The sequence below is a fragment of the Palaemon carinicauda genome, chromosome 39 (assembly GCF_036898095.1).
Source record: "Palaemon carinicauda isolate YSFRI2023 chromosome 39, ASM3689809v2, whole genome shotgun sequence".
NCBI lineage: Eukaryota > Metazoa > Arthropoda > Malacostraca > Decapoda > Palaemonidae > Palaemon > Palaemon carinicauda.
This window is the reverse complement of record NC_090763.1, coordinates 26,041,939-26,061,426: the sequence shown is the minus strand read 5'-3', so window position 1 is coordinate 26,061,426 and position 19,488 is coordinate 26,041,939. Positions and strand designations below refer to the sequence as shown.

At 37.5% G+C, this 19,488-nt stretch overlaps 1 protein-coding gene across 1 annotated transcript; it reads left to right on the top strand.

The window, feature by feature from the left end:
- The first annotated feature begins 14,231 nt into the window (after window positions 1–14,231).
- On the top strand, window positions 14,232–18,291 carry LOC137631297 (uncharacterized). The gene is made up of 3 exons (XM_068363077.1): window positions 14,232–14,256; window positions 16,233–16,334; window positions 17,773–18,291. The coding sequence occupies exons 1-3, from the start codon at window positions 14,232–14,234 to the stop codon at window positions 18,066–18,068; spliced, it is 423 nt and encodes a 140-aa protein (XP_068219178.1). The 3' UTR covers window positions 18,069–18,291.
- The last annotated feature ends 1,197 nt before the right edge of the window (window positions 18,292–19,488 follow it).

Below are 19,488 nucleotides of genomic sequence, written 5' to 3'. Positions count from 1 at the left end.
TTCCCGCGCTAGGCGGTATATCTTAGCAATCCATGTTTGTCAACGGTTATACTTCTATAGGCGGACGATTCTCTTGGTGAAGTAATGAGAACTTTGGGTGTGGAGGAAATGCCCCCTAAATCCCGATGAAGTTACTGGCAGGAGGGTGACGGATTGGGTGTAAAGAGATGGACAGAGTGTCTCTTCGGCTTTAACTACTGATGCCTGGCAGTTGATCTTACTGGAATTAGTATGGACCGGCATGGGTCACTTGCCTTAGTTAGATAGGCACTGCACATCACAAGGAACTGGCTATCCTTTGATGTATCTAGCCAATGAATCCTCTATGGATTTAGTCAGTCATGGAAAGAGAAGATGAAAGAATGGCCCCCAGTCGAAGACGTAGCAGGGTGCTAAGAATATCTCGGTTTATAAATACTAAAGAAAAATTGAAAAAAGGTAATTGGCATGTTAGAACCATGAATCAGATTGGGAAGTTTGCAAGGATTTATGAGAAGGATATTTATTTTTTCCATAGCAATTTTCATGTTTATATGTGCCATAGAAAAGCCACAGCAAACGTTTATTTCGGTTTGGGGTTGAATGGTTATTTTTGGCGATGGAGTAAATTGTTCCTAGAATAAATCATAAATCTAAATGAAAATATCATGGATTGATGGGAAACATAGTTTCTCTGTTCCTGCCAAATTCATTGGAAATATCTAAAATTAAAAATACACACCTATCATGTAGCCTTCTTAAAGGTGATGTTAAATATGCGGCCCCGAGACTATATAATAAGCTCCCACGAAACATTCGAATGATTGAAGACATTAAGGCTTTCAAGAGGAAACTGAAGACTTTCTTATTTAAACAGTCTTACAACAGTGACGATTTATCAGTAAATGAACAATGCGTGATCTGAAACGATAAATACTCTGAACGAACAAGGTAAAACGACAGCAGAGGTCCTGTAGAGAGTGGGGTTCTCCTGCTGTATGGGACTGGAAAAGCAACCATCAAAGTAAAGTAACATTACAGTGAACTGCGTGATAATGAGCGACATCAACGAGGGATAGTGCCGATCTCATAAACAATATCCGTCCCAAGTTCAGCTAGTTATTATTATTATTATTATTATTATCATTATTATTATTATTATTATTATTATTATAACTTTAACTTATCATTCCATATTACGCAGGTATTAAAAAACATATCCTCCTGCCCCCACAGCTGCAGGTACAAATGCCTGCACTGGGCGCCACTTACGTAGAAGAAGAAAGCTGGACATTCCTGACACACTGAGCGGTCGCCCCACTGAACTGGAGAAATCCACTGACGACGACGACCAGGGTAAAGCTTCGGATGCCAGTGACAGTCACAGGCTGTTCTTCACTCTGTGGCAGAGCACCACCACCACAGTCACCGTCACCTCCACCGCCACCAACAGAAGTATCACCATTTCGGCGTCGGCCTATTGCACCTTTGCCAATTACAATGTTCCCCTCTGTTAGTCGGTAGCAGATTTACTAAGGGATTAAGTCTGGGATATAAATAGCAAACCTATATTTGACGAATGTTGGTATTAAAGCAGCCATAATGTAATTATTAGATCAGTAAGGAGGAAAATGGTTTGTAAAATAGTGTGTATATTTTGTGACCCTAGATTGAATAAACTATGCTTATGCTATTAAAGATTCGTTTTCCTTGGTCGAAGGAATTGGATTGGAGATAAGTGAAATAGATTATGAAAGCTTCGTCACTTATTTTTCATCTATATTCAAGGCTTATAAGAATTAGAAAAGTGATATCTTGAGAGTACAGACGTCCAGTATTCATTGACATTCATAAAGATTTGAATGTAAGTACAGAATACCCTAACAGTATGTAAGTGAAAGAAATGGACATGGGCAGGACATATGATGGGAATGAGAGATAATAGATGGACATTAAGAACTACAGAAAGGGTGCCTAGAGATTGCAAAAAAATCAAAGGAAGGAAGAGAAGACAATGAATTGACGAACTAAGAAAATTTGCGGGTATAGATTGGCATAGAAAGACCATAAACAGACGCAAGTGGAAGGACATGTCTACGGCCTTTGTCCTGGAGTGGACTAGTTATGGATGATGATGATGATGATGATGATGGTGAAGATGATATACAGTATATACATATATATATATAAATATATATATACATATATATATATATATATATATATATATATATATATATATATATATATATATATATATATATATATATATATATATGAATCAGATTTCTACAGTAAGGCAGATATGCGAGAAATATTTAGCAAAAGGTAAGGAGGTGTATGTTACGTTTATGGATCTGGAGAAAGCATATGATAGAGTTGATAGGGAAGCAATGTGGAATGTGATGAGGTTATATGGAGTTGGTGGAAGGTTGTTGCAAGCAATGAAAAGTTTCTACAAAGGTAGTAAAGCATTTGTTAGGATATGAAATGAAGTGAGCGATTGGTTTCCAGTGAGAGTGGGGCTGAGACAGGGATGTGTGATGTCGCCGTGGTTGTTTAACTTGTATGTTGATGGAGTGGTGAGAGAGGTGAATGCTCGAGTGCTTGGACGAGGATTAAAACTGGTAGACGAGAATGACCATGAATGGGAGGTAAATCAGTTGTTGTTTGCAGATGATACTGTACTGGTTGCAGACGCGGAAGAGAAGCTTGGCCGATTAGTGACAGAATTTGGAAGGGTGTGTGAGAGAAGGAAGTTGAGAGTTAATGTGGGTAAGAGTAAGGTTATGAGATGTACGAGAAGGGAAGGTGGTGCGAGGTTGAATGTCATGTTGAATGGAGAGTTACTTGAGGAGGTGGATCAGTTTAAATACTTGGGTCTGTTGTTGCAGCAAATGGTGGAGTGGAAGCAGATGTACGTCAGAGAGTAAATGAAGGATACAAAGTGTTGGGGGCAGTTAAGGGAGTAGTAAAAAATAGAGGGTTGGGCATGAATACAAAGAGAGTTCTGTATGAGAAAGTAATTGTACCAACTGTGATATATGGATCGGAGTTGTGGGGAATGAAAGTGACGGAGTGACAGAAATTGAATGTGTTTGAGATGAAATGTCTAAGGAGTATGGCTGGTGTATCTCGAGTTGATAGGGTTAGGAACAAAGTAGTGAGGGTGAGAACGGGTGTAAGAAATGAGTTAGCAGCTAGAGTGGATATGAATGTGTTGAGAGAATGGAAAATGGCTGTCTGCTAAAGAAGGTGATGAATGCAAGAGTTGATGGGAGAAGTACAAGAGGAAGGCCAAGGTTTGGGTGGATGGATGGAGTGAAGGAAGCTCTGGGTGATAGGAGGATAGATGTGAGAGAGGCAAGAGAGCGTGCTAGAAATAGGAATGAATGGCGAGCGATTGTGACGCAGTTCCGGTAGGCCCTGCTGCTTCCTTCGGTGCCTTGGATGACCACGGAGGTAGCAGCAGTAGGGGATTCAGTGTTATGAAGCTTCATCTGTGGTGGATAACAGAGGAGGGTGGGCTGTGACACCCCTAGCAATACCAGCCGAAATCAGTTGAGTCCCATGTCAGGCTGGGAGGAACGTAGAGAGGAGAGGTCCCCTTTTCTGTTTTATTTGTTTGATGTCGGCTACCCCCCCAAAATTGGGGGAAGTGCCTTGGTATATGTATGTATGTATGTATATATATATATATATATATATATATATATATATATATATATATATATATATATATATATATATCACAAGCACACGTGATTTCAATCAATGTAAATATCACCCATGAATGGCATTTAATACTGAATTCTATCTTGGGAATATATATCCACTTGGAATTCATTTTATGGTAACAGCTTCTGGCCGGGTGGAGATTCGAACCCCCACCTGTTCGGCTGGAAACCATGCTGGCGGTGACTCTACCGACTGAGCTATCAAGAGAGATAAAAGTTTATGACAAATCCCCATACATATTCCTGTCGAATTCAGGAATCTGTTCATAGACTTGAAATAAACCCATTTCCACCATGATAGCTGTATATATATATATATATATATATATATATATATATATATATATATATATATATATATGTGTGTGTGTGTGAGTGTGTGTGTGTGTGTGTGTGGTGTGTGTGTGTATGCGTGTGTATGCATACTTTTTTTCTTACTGTTCATGGAGACAGAGAAAGCAAGAAATAAGAAAATTAGAGACTTCGTACCGTTGAGAAGATATTATCAAATTAAATAGATGGATAAGTAAATAGATAAATAAGTAAGATTTTCTCATAAGGATCCAAATATCTCTAATTATTCTCTTTTGTATTAAGAATATCATTATAACAAATTGCCGCTTGTCCAGGATGCTATGGCATGTTGCAAGTTTCTATACCCTTTCTTATATACAGGCCTTTTTTTTTAATAAAAAAAGAGCTTTTTGTTAGAAATCTAAATTGGAAATTCATTCGATGGTATAATATGATTCAATCCATTAATATTTTTGCATGATAACCTAATACGTAACTAATGGCTAAGATGTATATAACATAGTCATTTACCTCCAAAGTAGGGGGATTACTTACAAAATAATAGAGGGGGTTTTCTCCCTACAAACATCCTTTAATAAGTTGGCGGAGATGCAGCTATTTTGGCCCACATCCCAGAGTCAAAATAACATATTTTAGACCATCTTCAGTATATGAGGCACTTATTTTACAGATAAATACGCTATAAAAAGACACAGTACAACAAATGAAACCAAATTAGAATCTCCCAGTAACAATTGCACAATTACAGGTAGTTCAATTTTCATAATACCTTGGTAGCATTGTTTCATCTACTACTGAGACCATTGGAGACGTGTGTCATAACATAAACAGGGATTTGTGTGCTTTTGACGGGATGGACCAGAATTTTTCATAACAAACACATTCGATTGGACATTGAAATCCAAGTATAAAAAGGAGTATATAACTCAAATCTCCTGTATGGTGTAGATACCTGGATTCTACAGTATATCAACACCATCTCAAGGATCTGCAACAATTTCACATTTCTTGTTTGTAGAAAATTATGGGACTCGCATGAAAATGGGATGCACAAAAAGCGTCAACTGGGCAGGCTTGGTCATGTGATCTGTATGCCTGGGGAATGGGCACCCAAAACAAATTTTATGCAGACAACTAAAAAAACAGGCTTCAGAAGAGCTGAACAGATATACAAAGACCAAGCTGAGTAAACATTAAAGGAATGCAAAATTCCATCAACTGACTTACAAACCCCTAAAAGTTTAAAGATTTAAAGGCCACTCATAAATGGCAGAGGCAAGGGACAGTGACATTGCCCTATCATGCACGTCAATGCCTAAGAGACAGACCATATTACATATGATCAGCGCTCGAACTCCCTCTTCACCAAAGCTAGGACCAAGGAGGGCCAGGCAATGGCTGCTGATGACTCAGCAGATAGACCTATAGGCTCCTCAAAAGCCCCCATCCTTAGCTCAAAAGGACGATGAGGTTGCAGCGACCAAAGGAACTAACGAGTTTGAGCGGAACTCAAACCCCAGTCTGGTAATCACCAGAAAAGGACGCTACCACCAGGCCACAAAAACCAGATGTATGGTCTGGAGATAAAGTGTTAACAATGGGATCCCTACCCTTGATTATGGTCACACTTACATTACAATGGCAGTAGCAACATGCCAGAGATGCAGCCCTTGATTTTCCTCTGATTTGTATGACATGTGGCAAGGTACACAAGTCCAAGATTGGCCTGGTAAGCCATCTAAACACAGAGACAGCAAGAGTAATCGCACAATATCTGAGGACTATTTATCTAATTTATCTAAAATCTACTGAGGAGCTTTAAATATCTTCATCAGTATCAGAACAAAATGGCAGCCATCCCGTGAACATAGGAGTGACATAAATGGAAACAACGACTGAAATAACACTAATGAAGAGAATAGTGTAAGCCATCAGATGGATATAGAATTGTCATCACTAGTAGACAGGTCGGAGCCAGGCAAAAACTGCCCTTTTTTGGGGTCAAGGTTTTCTAAACTGATTCTGGTACTTTGAACCATGCTGATTCAAATAAGCTTTTGGGCCATCTGAAATTTTGCCCGAAATCCAAGATGGCGGCCAAAATCCAAAATGACCGCCAAAAATCAAAAAATATTTTTTCACGGCGTTGGGTTTAGCTATCAAGATGCTTTTTTCTCCCAGAATAGCTATTTTTAGGCAAAGGAATATGACCCTCTGGTTTAAATTCCGAAAAAAATTGATTTATCCTGGCGAAATCCAAGATGGCCGCCGGAGTCGGCCCACCAACTTACAGATTGCGATAACTCCAGTTCTAGATGGGCTATGACAATATTATTGGTCTCTACCCCTAGGTTTTCAGGGGCAAGGAATCCGAATTTGTCATCATTTTGAACCACAGGCTACTCCATCATGGTTATAATGCATGTTGATGGATGCAAAGCGACACCGGTGACACCTACAAGACTACCAATGTTACCAAATGTGAATGAAACTGCATTCACACTTGATTCTACAAATATTAAAAACAAATTTGTAAAGAACAGGTGTATTCCTAACATAATCATACAATGATTGTATCTGATATAGTCTTGAAAATGGGTGCAAATGTCCATGATGTCAAATATCAGTGAGCTTTTACATTAGTGCCCTAACTGAGCACTTGCGAAAGCTCTCTATTTTGCCCCTTTCCAGGTCCTATTTTTCCTCAATATGAAATGTCAAGATCACTACAGCTGTCAGAGCTCAGGCTTTCACAACTGTCAGTCACTGAGGTATCATCATCCGAATCTGTATCGTCTTCAGAACTATCCTCATACCCATCATCGTAGTCAACGGCAGTCATCAGCGGTGTCACATGAAGTTGATTTTCCACAGTTGTAATCCTGTACCTTAGGAGTGCCTCAAATGCCTGTTTGTGAAGCCTCACACTTCTTGCATAGTGTCGACCTTCTATGGCTTGGGCAACTGATCCATCGGCAATTGCTTTGGCATCGACCCACCAGTCACTTAACCCTAAACACCAATACTTCTTGTATAGAACTTTGAGATTCACCAAGATGGTGTGAAATCCACCCATCAGTGGTATGATTTTGTCATACCTATCTTGCTGAAGCCAAGAAATTATCAACATTTTACTGTTGATAGCTTCATCTGCATGTGCAAAAATGTAATCTACTTGCAGGTCATCAGCTATTTGCAGGATCATATCCATGTACCACTTGGTTACATTGTCACTTGGAGGTAGGGGGACAACAGGGAGGTACTCCAGCTTGCACTTGCTAGTTTCGCGCTTCGTGACATTCTTCATAAATGAAGTCCAAGATCCAACTGGTCCCAGCAGTTCTTTGTCAACATCAGGAAGACACTGGTCCATGCAGGTATCTCCGACAGCACTTACTAATACCCAGGCTATGTTGCGTTGAAGAGAGTCATCTATCAGCTTTGAATCTTTGTAATCATCAGTGAAGTCTGGAAATGATGGAGGTGGTGTCTTATTCTTCTTAGGGATCTTGAAGGATCCATAGTCTGGTGGCTCGTTGTCTTGAATATCTTGCTCATGCTCCTTTCTTGGAACTGTAGACCCCGCTGAGGGATCACCATCATGTCTGGCTTGGAAGATTGTCCCTGTTGTGTGATGTGTAGTGTGTGCTCCGGTAAGAGTTTGCTGCTTGCCGTCTGAATTATCGAAGGTGATATGAACACTGCGGCCGCTAATAGAACCGGGAGGGAGCATCTTCTTATGTTGCATGGTAACTGACTTTGCCCAATTGCTATTCAACTGGTGCACATCAGACTATGAGATTCCAACCCTGCAGCGATGAAGAAGTGTCGTGGCTTCCTTGCTGCCTGTTATCCGATGAACAGTTAGACTCAGTGCAGTTCCAATAGGCAAATGCTCAGAGGTTACCACCTTCTCCCAACTCTGGCTGATAGCTGAAATTTTTTCTGCTTCTGCTTTGCTTGGAGAACAGGCATAACCATTAGCATCGACGGATCTCCGTGGGGTTATTGACCAACTGATGTCGTTGTATAGACATTGTAGAGGTCTATAACTATCTAGAAGACTATATAACTCTTCCGCATCAAGGAGCCACTTGATTGTCTGTCTTTGGGTAATCTTTCGTCGAATAAGTCTTGCAAATGCTTTGGTCAAATCCATCTCTCGTAGACCATGGCCCTGAATGGTAGCCGCAGTGTACGCAACAGAATTCACTTCACTGGAGTGCACCAGTAGTCGTTTGCCTATCTTGTGGAAAGAGACTGACTCGCCATACTTCTCAATTAATCTTTTTCTCAGTGTGTAGGTCTTTGAGATAGGTGGGTCCGAAAGTCCTTCGTCTTCACCCATTTCCTTGATGTCATTTATCAACTCTGACAGCAGGTATGCATCATGATTTTCAAGGACATTTCTGGTGAATAAGCGGAAGAACTGATCCATAATGCATGTTCTCAGTGTTTCCTGTTTATCAGCATCCAGTGAAAGTGACTTCGCGTCATGACCGTACATATAGGTAAAGCTTCGGTAACATCGCTTATGATAGTAGAGGTCCTGCGCAAAGACGTCATATGATGTTCCACCAAGAAGGATCTTCAATTTGACAGCAGCTTCGTGGTGTTTATTGGTAGAATCCTTGATCCATTTCTCCATTGCCTGCTGGAGATTGGTGAAAGCGTTATCTTCACAACACCTTCCAAGTCCACCTTCATTAAAAGCATTTTCATCAGCGACCGATGCTTCATTGCAAACAAAGCAGACCTTCTTTTGCAGTGATCCCCGCCGAACTCTGTATGGCTGAGGCGCAGGTTGGCTAGTGGATGATTCTGAACCTGATTCTTCTGCAGACCCTGATTGCTGAGGTTGGCGTGACTGACTTTCTAGACGGCCCAATCTATTTTGAAAGTTGATACGACAACTGTCATGAATTATGAACTCATGTTTCTCTAAATCTAGCCTAAGTGTCGCTAATCTAAATTCTGAATACGGGAACTGTGAGGACAAAGCTAACCTGCTGTCAATACAAGCCCACCTCTCTGCTAATCCTTTCAGTGACTCAAGTGCAGCTAGTCCAATCTTGGCCATGTCTTCATTATCATTGACCAGTTTGTTGCTGAGACTACAAAGTCCTCTACTTGGCCCTTTGCTTAGAAATGGAGTGGCTGCCATTTTGTTATCCTTTCCACGGTTTCAATGAATCTGAAATAAACTTCTGGTTAGTTTCATAAGAATGATACAGATGGTATGCAATTTCTTCAAACTTTCATGAAGAGAAAATTCATGAGAGTGTGAAGTTATTGCTTGTGTCATAAATTAGTGTTTATGAGACATTATTATGGACATTCAGACTCTTTAACATGACAATAAACCTTAAATGATTGAAATTAAGTAGTGCACAGTGTAAAGATATTCACAAAATCACAGTGATTAGGAAATAACCGATAATGCATATCGGCCTATGCAGCTATAGTGAATTTTCACCGTGACAGAGTAGTCTATGGTTCAAAGTGATGACAGATTTGAATTCCTTGCCCCTGAAAACCTAGGGATAGAGACCAATATTATTGTCATAGCCCATCTAGAACTGGAGTTATAGCAATCCGTAAGTTGGTGGGCCGACTCCGGCGGCCATCTTTGATTTCGCCAGGATAAATCAATTTTTTCGGAATTTATACTAGAGGGTCATATTCCTCTGCCTAAAAATAGCTATTCTGGGAGAAAAAAACATCTTGATAGCTAAACCCAACGCCGTGAAAAAATATTTTTTTATTTTTGGCGGCCATTTTGGATTTTGGCCGCCATCTTGGATTTCGGGCAAAATTTCAGATGGCCCAAAAGCTTATTTGAATCAGCATGGTTCAAAGTACCAGAATCAGTTTAGAAAACCTTGACCCCAAAAAAGGGCAGTTTTTGCCTGGCTCCGACCTGTCTATAGAAACAAGAATTGCAACAACATATAAAAATAACAAATAACATCCATCATATAATCATAGAACTATTATTTTTAGAGACAAAATTAGAATAACACAGAAATGATGGAGTGTTAGCCCTTAGATGATCAGAGAAGAGTCATTATTGAAAGGAATAATTGAAATCATCATCAGCATCATCTCCTACGCCTATTGACGCAAAGGGATTCAGTTAGATTTCCCCAGTCATCTCTATCTTGAGCTTTTAAATCAATACTTCTCCAATCCTCCTCCCCTACTTCACGCTTCATAGTCCTCACACATGTAGGTCTGGGTTTTCCAACCCTTCTAGTGCCTTGAAAAGCCCAGTTGAAAGTTTGGTAAACTAATCTCTCTTGGGGAGAACAAAGAGCATGACCAAACCATCTCCATCTGCCCCTCACCATGATCTCATCCACATAAGGCACTCGAGTAATCTCTCTTATAGTTTCATTTCTAATCCTGTCTTGCCATTTAACTCCCGATTTTCTTCTGAGGGGTTTATTCTCAAATCTACAAAAATTTTTGGATATTTTTTCATGGTCATACTACAATGCATGTCCAAACAGTAGCACAGACCTCACTAAACTGATATGTAGCCTGATTTGTATGTGTAATTTCAGGTGATTTTATTTCCAAATTTTATTTAACCAAGCCATTGTCTGATTTGTTTTATGCAATCTTTTATTAAACTCCAATTTTAAAGACCCTGTATTAGAAATCATAGTCCCTAAATATTTAAATGATTCTACCTCATCAATCCTTTCCCTTTCCAATGATATTTCATCTTCCATTGCATACTCCATTCTCATCATCTCTGCCTTTCTTCTATTTATCTTGAGCCCAACCTCCTGAGATATTTCATGTATTCTGGTAAGCAAGCATTGCAAATCCAGTGGTGTTCTGGTAATAAGTACAGCGTCACCATTATACTCTAGGTCAGCTAATTTCCTATTACCAATGCAGTCCAATTATTCTCCACCATCTAAAACTGTTCTATGCATTAAAAAATCCATGGGGAGGATAAACAACATAGGTCACAATACATTCCCTTGGATTACTCCACTGCTCACTGGAAATTTATTTGATAGGACTCCATTAACATTAACGTTGCAATTACTATTCTCATGAACAGACTTGATCAAATTTACATATTTAAGAATAATTCCATAATAATGCAGGGCTCTCCACAAAATTGGCCCGTGCGCACTTTCAAAGGCTTTTTCATAGCCCTCAAATGCCATCAACAGTGGATTCCTATATTCTACACATTGCTGTACAACATGTCTCAAAATGAAAATTTGGTCAGTACTACTTCTACCTTTTCTAAATATTGTTTTTTTCATCTCTCGGCTAAATCTTTCTCCCTAGCCTCTGTAGAATAAGCATACTATATATTTTCATGACAACTGACATAAGTGTGGTGCCTCTGTAACCATTGCAATCAGTTAGGTCTCCGTTTTTTTTTCTATTTTTACCAACGCTCCTAGCTCCCATTCATAAGGGTTTTGCCTCTTCATGCCACATTCTACAAAATAATCTTGTAAGCATTCTGGGAGTCACCTCATTTTCGGCCAATATCATCTCAGCAGTTATTCCATCTTATCCAGGGGTTTTCCATCTCTTAAGTTTTTTTAGGAATACCTTCGACTTCAAAGACACTGAATTCATTCATGGGCACATCAAGGTCTTCTTCAGCTTCAGGTATATCAGTTAGATTATTCCCTTCATGTCTCCTATTCATGACCTCATTAAAGTTACCCATCCAACGTTTTTCATCTCCGGTTGTTATAACAGATCCATCTCTCTTTCGGATGATTATATGCTTCTTCTTCTTTGCCCCCGTGGAGATCTCATTAATAATTCTATGAGCAATTCTTGCACCATAGCCACTTCCTGAATTCATAGCTTTTTCAGCCTCATCAGCTTTACTGTCTAAATATTCTTTCCAGTCATTCCTGGGTTTTCTTTTGACTTCACTATCAATACTGGAATACTTAGCATGCTCTATCTTGTAATTTTCATTACATCCTCGAAAACTTTCAACAATAAATTTCTGTCTTTGTCTCCTTTTTATAGTATCCCAAGTATCATTTGATATCCAGGGCTTTCTCCTTGTAACTACATGTCCCAAAACTTTCCTACCAAGTGAATGATATATGTTCTTAATATCACACTATTCCTCGATAATTGTCTGCTCTTCTTCTCTTAAAGACTCTAAGACAGCAAATCAATTCCTACATTCAATTGGAAATGTTTCTCTGTGCTCATCTTCTAGAAGCTTAGTCACATCAAACCTAGGTATTCTATCTACATTCCTGTTGGGTGCTCTCAGTTTCAATTTCAGTGTGGCAATGAGGAGCTGGTGATCACTACCAATATCTGCACCTCTGTAGCTTCTCGCATTTCTCAGAGTCCTTCTCACTTTATTAATGGCTATGTGATCGATTTGATTTTTGTAATTGCCCCATGGTGAAGTCCATGTATATTTATGGATGGCCTTGTGCTGGAAAAGAGTACCTCCAATAACAAGATTGTTTGCTGAACAAAAACTTATAAAATGGGCTCCATTTCCATTTGCAACTTCACCAAGTCCCTCAACACCCATCACATTCTCTATGCCTTGATTAATCTTTCCAACTTTAGCAATGAAGTCACCAATTACAATTTTCATATCTCTCTCTGAAATCTCATCTATTATACTCTACAGTTCTTTATAGTATTCATCTTTCATTTCTCAGGGGTATCATTTGTTGGTGCATAACACACTATAATGCTCATATTGCCCTGCTTTGATTTAAGCTTTGCAAGTAACAATCTGGTATTAACTGCTCTCCACTCAGTTAATACAATACAACAAAATTTACAAAATAATAGCAAGAGTTTAAAAGTTTAAAGGCCGCTCATGAATGGCAGAGGCAAGGGACAGTGGTGTTGCCCTATCAAGCAGGACAATGCCCTAGAGACTGGCCATATATATATATATAGATATATATATATATATATATATATATATATATATATATATACATATATATATACATATATATATATATATGTATATATATATATATATATATATGTATATATATATAAATATATTTATGTGATCAGCATCCAAGCGCCTCTCCACCCAAGCTAGGACCAGGGAGGACCAGGCAACTGCTGCTGATGACTCAGTAGATAGACTTATAAGCTCCCATAAACCCCTATCCTTAGCTGATAAGGATTGTGAGGTTACAGCGACCAAAGGAACTAATAAATTTGAGCGGGACTCGAACCCCAGTCTGGCGATCATCAGTCAGGGACATTATCACATTAACCCCAACAACCCAGGAGTCTCTGATATAGCAAAAGCTGCTGTAACAAAGTATAACATTCTAGCCATGCAGTCCCTTTGAGTCTCTTGTAACTCTCATTCTATTGGAGCGGACACCGTGCTATGATGGCAATCCATTATCTTTGAGTTTCTGGAATAGCAAAGTCCCCAGGAACAGATTCCTTACCGTGATGACGATCCAGATCCTTTGAGCCACGAGTGTGATATAGCCTGCTGAAATAAACAACACCAATTGGTGGTGAACCATTCTCTTTGAGTCTCTTGTTTAGGACAATCTACAGAAATAAAGATACATTCCATTTCAGTCGCTGGTATGAATTTTTGGACAGGCAATCCATTACATTTGAGTCTCTGGTGCTATGCTGTCTACTGGAATAAACTCTATGCTATAAAAGAAACCCATTTTCTCTGAGTCTCTGGTGTAGCACTTTCTGCGGCAAAAAAAGCTATGATAACAATCCATATTTTCTGAGTCTCTGGTGTAGCATTGTCTGCAGGAATACAAGCTATGATAACAATCCATATTCTCTGAGTCTCTGGTATGGTGTGATCTGCTGGAGTAAATCCCACATAGGGACTCATAAAAACTGCAATTCTGTCCCCAGTCCCTTTACTGGGAATGAATGAAAGTGCCAAGGATTTCTGCATACAGAAATGTCAGATAATTCTTCCAGCAATCGATGCTTCCGGAACTATCCTCATAAGCCTGGGAATTTTACACCTTCCAGCAAATCCATATTCCCTAGTGGTTTTCTCTACTTATGTGGATTATATCAACTTGCTTACATGATAAAGGCTATATATCTTGTGTATTCAAATAATTTGTTAGTGCTCTAATAAAAAGGGTCACTCATGAAATTTTATTTCAATTAATAAATTAATAGGAAATGCAGTTCAAAATATTTTTTTATGGAAATATGGAAATTGTAGATAAAGTTTTCCGTATTATTGCCATCTAAGCCGATTTAATAGTGAGTACATTTAATAGAAAAGTAATTCAAGCAATTTTGAATTAATATAACGAAACAGAAAATTAAATTTTGAAAATCAACATTAGCGAAATCAAAGAAAGTTTTGGGAAACATTTTATTAAAGTCAACGTCGAGTCACCTCTAAAAATTATATTATTTTTTAAGCAAACTTTCAACTGGGCTCCACAAGGCACTGGAAGAGTTGAAAGACTCAAAACTACATGGCTGAGGACTATGAAGCGTGAAGTAGGAGAGGATGAATGGAGATGTATTGATTTATAATCTCAAGATATAGACGACTGGCGAAATGTAACCGAGGCCCTTTGTGTCAATAGACGTAGGAGGAGATGATGATTTAACCACAAATCCAAAGTTGATATTAAGGGAACAAACCACACGAGTGATCGAACAGGGAGCCGGAAGAATCTATGACTGACTCCATGAGGAAAGCGAGGAGAGTCAACTTTTGGCAGAGCATATTGTTTTCCTCAATCGTGCGACTAGGCGGAAAACTCCTAGGTCTAAAGATAAGGAAGGGATTAATTTTCACCATTCTTTCACGATAAGATGTTACACACTCTTACGCTCGATTGCGCGCCCGCATTTCTAGAAGTCGGTAACCGTATATATAGACTACATACACCGCTAGATACCACAAGAATAGATTTCTACTGGAGAGACACAATGGTAAGGATTGACATTAACAGAACTTCGGAGAAAAGTCAGTGTCTGACTTTAGAAAAAAAAAAAAAAGGCTTTCTTTTTCGAAAATAGAAAAGACCGTTGATAATATACGGAATTCTTGAATGTGGATACCGTTGTGTTTACTGTTTGTAAGAAAAGAAAAGGCATTGTATATATATATATATATATATATATATATATATATATATATATATATATATATATATATATATATATATACGTTTGTGCGTTTTCGTATAATATATATATATATATATATATATATATATATATATATATTATATATATATATATATATATATATACTGTATATTATATATATATATTATATATATATATATATATATATATATATATATATATTATATATATATACTGTATTTATATGTATATATATATATATATATATATATATATAATATATATATATATATATATATATATGCGTGTATATAATATTCACTCATGTATAAATAGTATATATACATATATATATATATATATATATATATAATATATGTATATATATACATATATATATGCGTGTATATATATATATATATATATATATATATATATATATAAATATATATATATATATATATATATATATAGATTCATATATGTATACATATAATTGTAATGTATTTGTGGCTGTCATAGACTTAGTTAGCCTTAAGCCAACACGCACCTTTGTAATAGGCTGATTTTTGTGACAACGATACGTTGAAGTATATACCAGAAATAAGGACTTTGGTGGCCGGATTTTTCTTAAAGGCAGCTCGTTAGAAGTAATTGGATATTCAAAAGAAAAGAGAACCTTATGTGTATCTGTGGACTCTGACCAACTTCCGAAACTGAAATGAAACGGCTTTCCTTCTTTGCAGGAGACGAAACTGCTGTTGCTGGGATTACTGGTTGTCTGCGTGTCTTTCGTCAGGGCAGAAAAAGAAGAAACTCAGGACGTTTCGGGTATAAGGGAAGGTAAACAGAGCGAGGATCTCTCTCTCTCTCTCTCTCTCTCTCTCTCTCTCTCTCTCTCTCTCTCTCTCTCTCTCTTTCAAAGAAGAAAATTACCCCTTATGGAAACAAGTACTTTTAGAGATGTCTTTTCCAGCATTGAACTTCTGATGTAAAAATTCCCCTTGAAAACCAGAAATCCTTCCCTGTTAATACAAAAGACTCATAGCAAAACAATAATTTTTCTCACTTGCCTTAATCATTTATTAATATTCTCAACAGAACTGAAGAAGGAGAAACTTTTCTACAAGAGTTACCTCACAACCACGTTCACTGCTTTGTCCATTCTCACCTCAATGCAGCCCTACTACTGCATCCAAGCCTGTAAGCAGAAATGAGCCTATTTTGTTCTGCAATTTTCATCGTGTCGGTTAGAGATGAATAAGTTTGCTTAGATCCATTTTATAGATTTAACAAATTGACGAATGGGAGATTAGCAAGAAGTGCCAGATAATATTATTATTATTATTATTATTATTATTATTATTATTATTACTTGTTGAGCTACAACCCTAGTTGTAAAAGCAGGATGTTATAAGCCCAGGGGCTCCAACAGGGAAAATAGCTCAGGGAAGAAAGGAAATATGGAAAAATAAAATATTTTAAAAAGAGTAACACTTAGATAAAAATACAGTAGGCCTAATCCTATGGGGAAAAGGGGAGAACACGAAAAAGGGGGGGGGGGAGAGACAATGCGAAATTCATCTCCGGTTCTTCATTTGTTTTTACTTATAAAGATATTTTCCTTCTGTATACATCCGCACGTTATTGTTGTTGTTGTTTCAGATTGCCTGGCTCTAACGGCCAGGCACAGGCTCTTGCACACGTGCAGCCCGTAGGAGTTGGTTGGTTTTTCAAGCTTTGTAGGTGATTTAGGATATGGGATAACCTGCAACTTTTATTTGTAGGTGGTTTGGGATAGGATGTGGGTTTAGGATAATCAGCAGCTTTGCTTTCCTTATGTCAGAGGTGCCCCAGCCTCTCTCTCTCTTTTTTTTTTTTTTTTTTTTGCCAATGGAAAGGAAGGTGACGGAAGGTGACACAAACACACACGCATGCAGAACACACACACACACACACACACACACATATATATATATATATATATATATATATATATATATATATATATATATACATATATATATATATATATATATATATATATATATATATATATATATATATATATATATATATATATATATATGTGTGTGTGTGAGTGCGTGTGTGTGTATTACTAATTTCGATTATTATTGACGATATCATGCCTACTGAGAAAACCTTACAAATGCTAGATACATGTAATCACAATATAAAAACAAAAGAATTATTTATAAGGTTACATTGCTCTTCCTCTTAATTTTATAGACAAACTAAACGTCCAGTTTAAGGAGACTAAAATTAAATTCAACATCTCTTGAAAAAGACAAAAAATTTCTAATAAAATTCTAGCTCTGGAGATTTTTTCAAGTATATTTAATGGTTAATATTTCCAACTATTTAATTAAAAACACTTAAAAATTATCTTCATTTCATCTAAGGCTTCAGTAAACGGCATCTCAAACCACAATATATTGCACCAAAACTACAATGGGTTGCTATGACATTACGATAAATTATTACTACATTAAAAATATTTGCTGTGATCAATAAAAAGAAATCAAACTGAATAAAATAGTTTTAAAATGTTTTAGGAACCCCAAATTCATGAGTCTTTTGCAAAATGTGTCCGTTCGTGATCCACCTTGTTCTTCCTCAGCCAAAGCCGAAGGCTGCGATGGCCGTAAACTCCGCCGTAGACGCAACTTCAACATCGACCATCACATCGCCTCAACACATGAAACCCAACTGGACAACTCCCAGGGGCTTCCCGAAGTCGAGGAGCCTAAATATGAGAACCTGGAGACCGACCAGGAGAGGTTCTTCTTCACTCTGTGGAAGACCACAACGACCACCACCACCGTCACGACTTTATCGACCAACACGAGCATCACCCTGTCCGTCTCGGCTCGTTGTACTTACAGCGGATTCACAACAATACCCACGTGTGGATAAAGGGTGATTCTTTGCCCGTCTCGGTCGCTGTCCTGTTCTGGTTATTATTGTTTCTTTTGGGACTTTGGCAGGACGTTAATTGTTTATTAAATTTCAATTGCAAGGTCTTAAGCTGCAAGTTAAGGAAGATAGATAATGCCCAAAAGGGCAGCTTAAATTGTAACTAAGAAGATAAATGTGATCTAATTGTTGTAATTCAAATGGCAAGACTTGAAGCAGTATCCCAAAGGCCAATGAAATTATGTAAGTATTATCTAATTCAAAAAGATAAAATTTATGCCATCAAAATAATTATTAGTCTCTATTCGTTGTGTGGGCCATGACTGCATAACAGCTAACTTACTCATGCTTTTCTTTACATTGAAAGGCTTTACTATACTTATTGGTTTATTTTCTATTTCATTATATGTATATGTCCAATATTGGAATTCATCCCATGGAAATGATGGGAAGAATTTCCGCTGGAGAAAGAAACAAGGAAAGCAATTCGACCAACGCATTCGACTTCGACCAAGAACCAGAACTCTCGTCTCCTGATCCTAATTTATTCCAGATTTTTATTTGTGTTTTTGTGTGAATAGCGGTGAAATAGTTTGGTTAGGAATAGACTGTGACTCCTCTAATAAATCTTTCATTAATAACTCAACTCTTTCATTTATGTTCATTGTTTGATAGATATAAATGTTTGTATGAAGAAAAAAATGTTTGGATCAATTGGCCCTTGAAGACGTGTGATAAACACGAAAACACTTGAGAACTCTTGTTTCTACCCTTCCTCCAGTTGATTGTATTATATGCATGTAAATGCACTCACAAGCGTGCACCACACACGCGCATGCACGCGAGCACCTCGCGCACACACACACACACACACACATATATATATATATATATATATATATATATATATATATATATATATATATATATATATATATATATATATATATATATATATATATATATATATATATATATATATATATATATATATATATATATATATATATATAATAATAATAAAATGCATATGATTATTGTTTTGTCGATTTGAACAAATATTTTTTTTACAATTTCACCTTCACTGGCAATTCATATTGCAACTAATATTATTTATTGATGTGAGTTGATATATTTGGATGATGTGACCCGGCGCTGGGTCCAGAAGAGGCCATTCAACGCCAATATGTAACTTTAGGGAATTAGAGGTCTAAAAAGTGGGTGCAAATAGATGCCTTTAGAACGCTTCCAAAGACTTTACGTGCAGTAATGCTGACAGTGCTCCGCGAAAAAGGCACCGTCTTCAATGAAGCACTCTTGGGGAAATTCATTTATTATTCTCCTTCTATACTAGTACACGCGACCCGTCAAAAATGACGGCTAAATAGATATACACACACACGCTAACAAACACACAGAT

Coding starts and splice junctions, on each gene's coding strand:
- LOC137631297 (XM_068363077.1), top strand. CDS start 14,232: ATGGAAATTGTAGATAAAGTTTTCC. Junction 14,257..16,232: donor AATTGTAGATAAAGTTTTCC/GTATTATTGCCA, acceptor TATTCTCAACAG/AACTGAAGAAGGAGAAACTT. Junction 16,335..17,772: donor CTACTACTGCATCCAAGCCT/GTAAGCAGAAAT, acceptor GTTCTTCCTCAG/CCAAAGCCGAAGGCTGCGAT.